We start from the raw sequence: 2,036 nt of genomic DNA, 5'->3' as shown, positions 1-2,036 counted from the left end.
TATATATATACATATACACACATATATATATATATATGTATACCTATATATATATATATACGATATATATATATATATATATATACATATATATATATATATATATATTCTATTGTATGGACACGTATACTTATCTACTTACTCAACTAGCCCAGCGGCGCTCATATCTTGTCCTCCATATAAGATCTCACCGGTTGCGCTGATTTTGGGCTGAGCTGCGTTGTGCAGGAAGTAGGCGATACCAACCTCGACGCCCATGGTGATGATTAAAAAATTCTACTCATGGAAAGAACATAGAAACAGCGGGAGTGTGAGCGTCATTAATGTATGGAAACGTGGAGATAACAGAAAAACATCGATACAGTAATGAGTTTTCGAGAAAAAAAGTGTGTTGGAGGACATCACATAGCAATGTATTTATTTTAACAGATGAGTTCCTAGTGATCGGTGAGCGAAATTTTCTCCCATAAGAGCACCTATTTGTCTTTAGTTATATATGAGTTCATGATTGTCGCATTCGAATGTGTGAAAGTACTCATACATATCAATGTACACATGCAAATTTATAACTATATTTTCATGTGTACTTATATATATGTACATATATATATATATATATATATATATATATATAATTGCACATAGATGCAGCTAATCTTAGCGAGGCAATGTACTTACTATATCACTAATCCGGATGTTGGAGAAGCCGAACACATAATTGAACAGAATGAACACAGCCCACACCGCCAGCAAGGCTAACCGATGCTGGTCAAGAAACGCCTTGTTGCTGGCGACCAGTTTCTTGTCCGCTTTCTTTGCCTATTAAAAGAGAAAATGGGATGCACATATGTATTCACACGTAAGCCTGCATGAGCGTTCACGGAGAAGAAGACATCAGCCGTTGTATGCATGCGTGCATATGTATGACTACACAACCAATCATACCAAAGGTTCAAGATTGCGAAAGTAAATACGCTTTTGAGTCAGAATCCACTGCACGTACCATGATATCAGATTAATGTGCTCGGGGCTCTGTCGAAAATACAAGGATAGCGGCAGAGAAACAACCCTCCTCCTATCGATACGGATGTATTTATGTGTTCTATGTCACGTGTATGAATGTGCTGTGTATGTATTTTCTCGCTGGATACTTCAATTGTTTTTAAAGTATGTACGTACTACTAAAATAGTATATACTGTATGTAGATTTGTAGCGTAAGCGGACCTCATAAATAAATGTCTTAAGGTCCTTTGGTCTTGACTGTCTTCCCAAAACACTCAGCACAAAGAACTGAATATATATATATTTACGGAATACATCCATACTTTGTTTTTTTTCTTTTTCTTCAAAAATATATCATAGCCTCTTCTGATGAAATAAATAAACAAGAAGTGCAGAGAGAGGAAGAGAGTATATCGTATATATGTACTATATTTTACTATATTATCATGAATACCATGATACTTTAGGGTATATTTCATACACATTTACATATCCTATACCTAGTGATTGAGAACTGGTGAACTGCCTACTAGAGTGAGTGGCCTGGGATGACTATTGGCGCTCGCCAGCACACGTCTTAAATGGTTTGCGAGGGGTGGCATACCTAGGTATACAGGACACACACATACATAAATACATGCACACATACTTATACTTTTACAATAACACGGATACTTAAATAGGGTATAGGCGCCTATACTTATATAGTCACCATGACATCTCACGTACCCTATGGTATAGCCAATGGCGACCTGGCTAAGTCGACGTTTGTACCGACTGTGAGTGTAATAGGCTCGCCGGGGGCTAGTGCAGCCTGTACTAAAAATAACATCACTCTGCAAACATTGTTATCTCGGTTTGCCTTCGATGTTCCGGTGAAGGTGTCACTGCGAGACCAGTCGAATCAAAAAGTACTTCTTACCCACCATGTCAGTCAATTTTAGAGAACAAATTAACTTGGGGCCATTACCTACGAGCCAGGTGGATGAGCAAATTAACGGTATGTTGTAGGTGAACGACAGTTCGGTGTGGC

At 37.9% G+C, this 2,036-nt stretch overlaps 1 protein-coding gene across 1 annotated transcript; it reads right to left on the bottom strand.

Annotated features, from left to right (window-relative positions):
- Positions 1 to 657: 657 nt before the first annotated feature.
- SARC_14894 (hypothetical protein) lies at positions 658 to 819 on the bottom strand (the record flags this gene model as incomplete). Its single annotated transcript, XM_014290975.1, has 1 exon — positions 658 to 819. A coding segment is annotated over one exon (162 nt), but the record flags the coding sequence as incomplete, so codon positions are not given.
- Between the last annotated feature and the right edge of the window lie 1,217 nt (positions 820 to 2,036).

Source organism: Sphaeroforma arctica (genome assembly GCF_001186125.1).
Source record: "Sphaeroforma arctica JP610 unplaced genomic scaffold supercont1.5269, whole genome shotgun sequence".
Classification (NCBI taxonomy): domain Eukaryota; class Ichthyosporea; order Ichthyophonida; genus Sphaeroforma; species Sphaeroforma arctica.
This window is presented reverse-complemented; position numbering and strand designations above follow the sequence as displayed.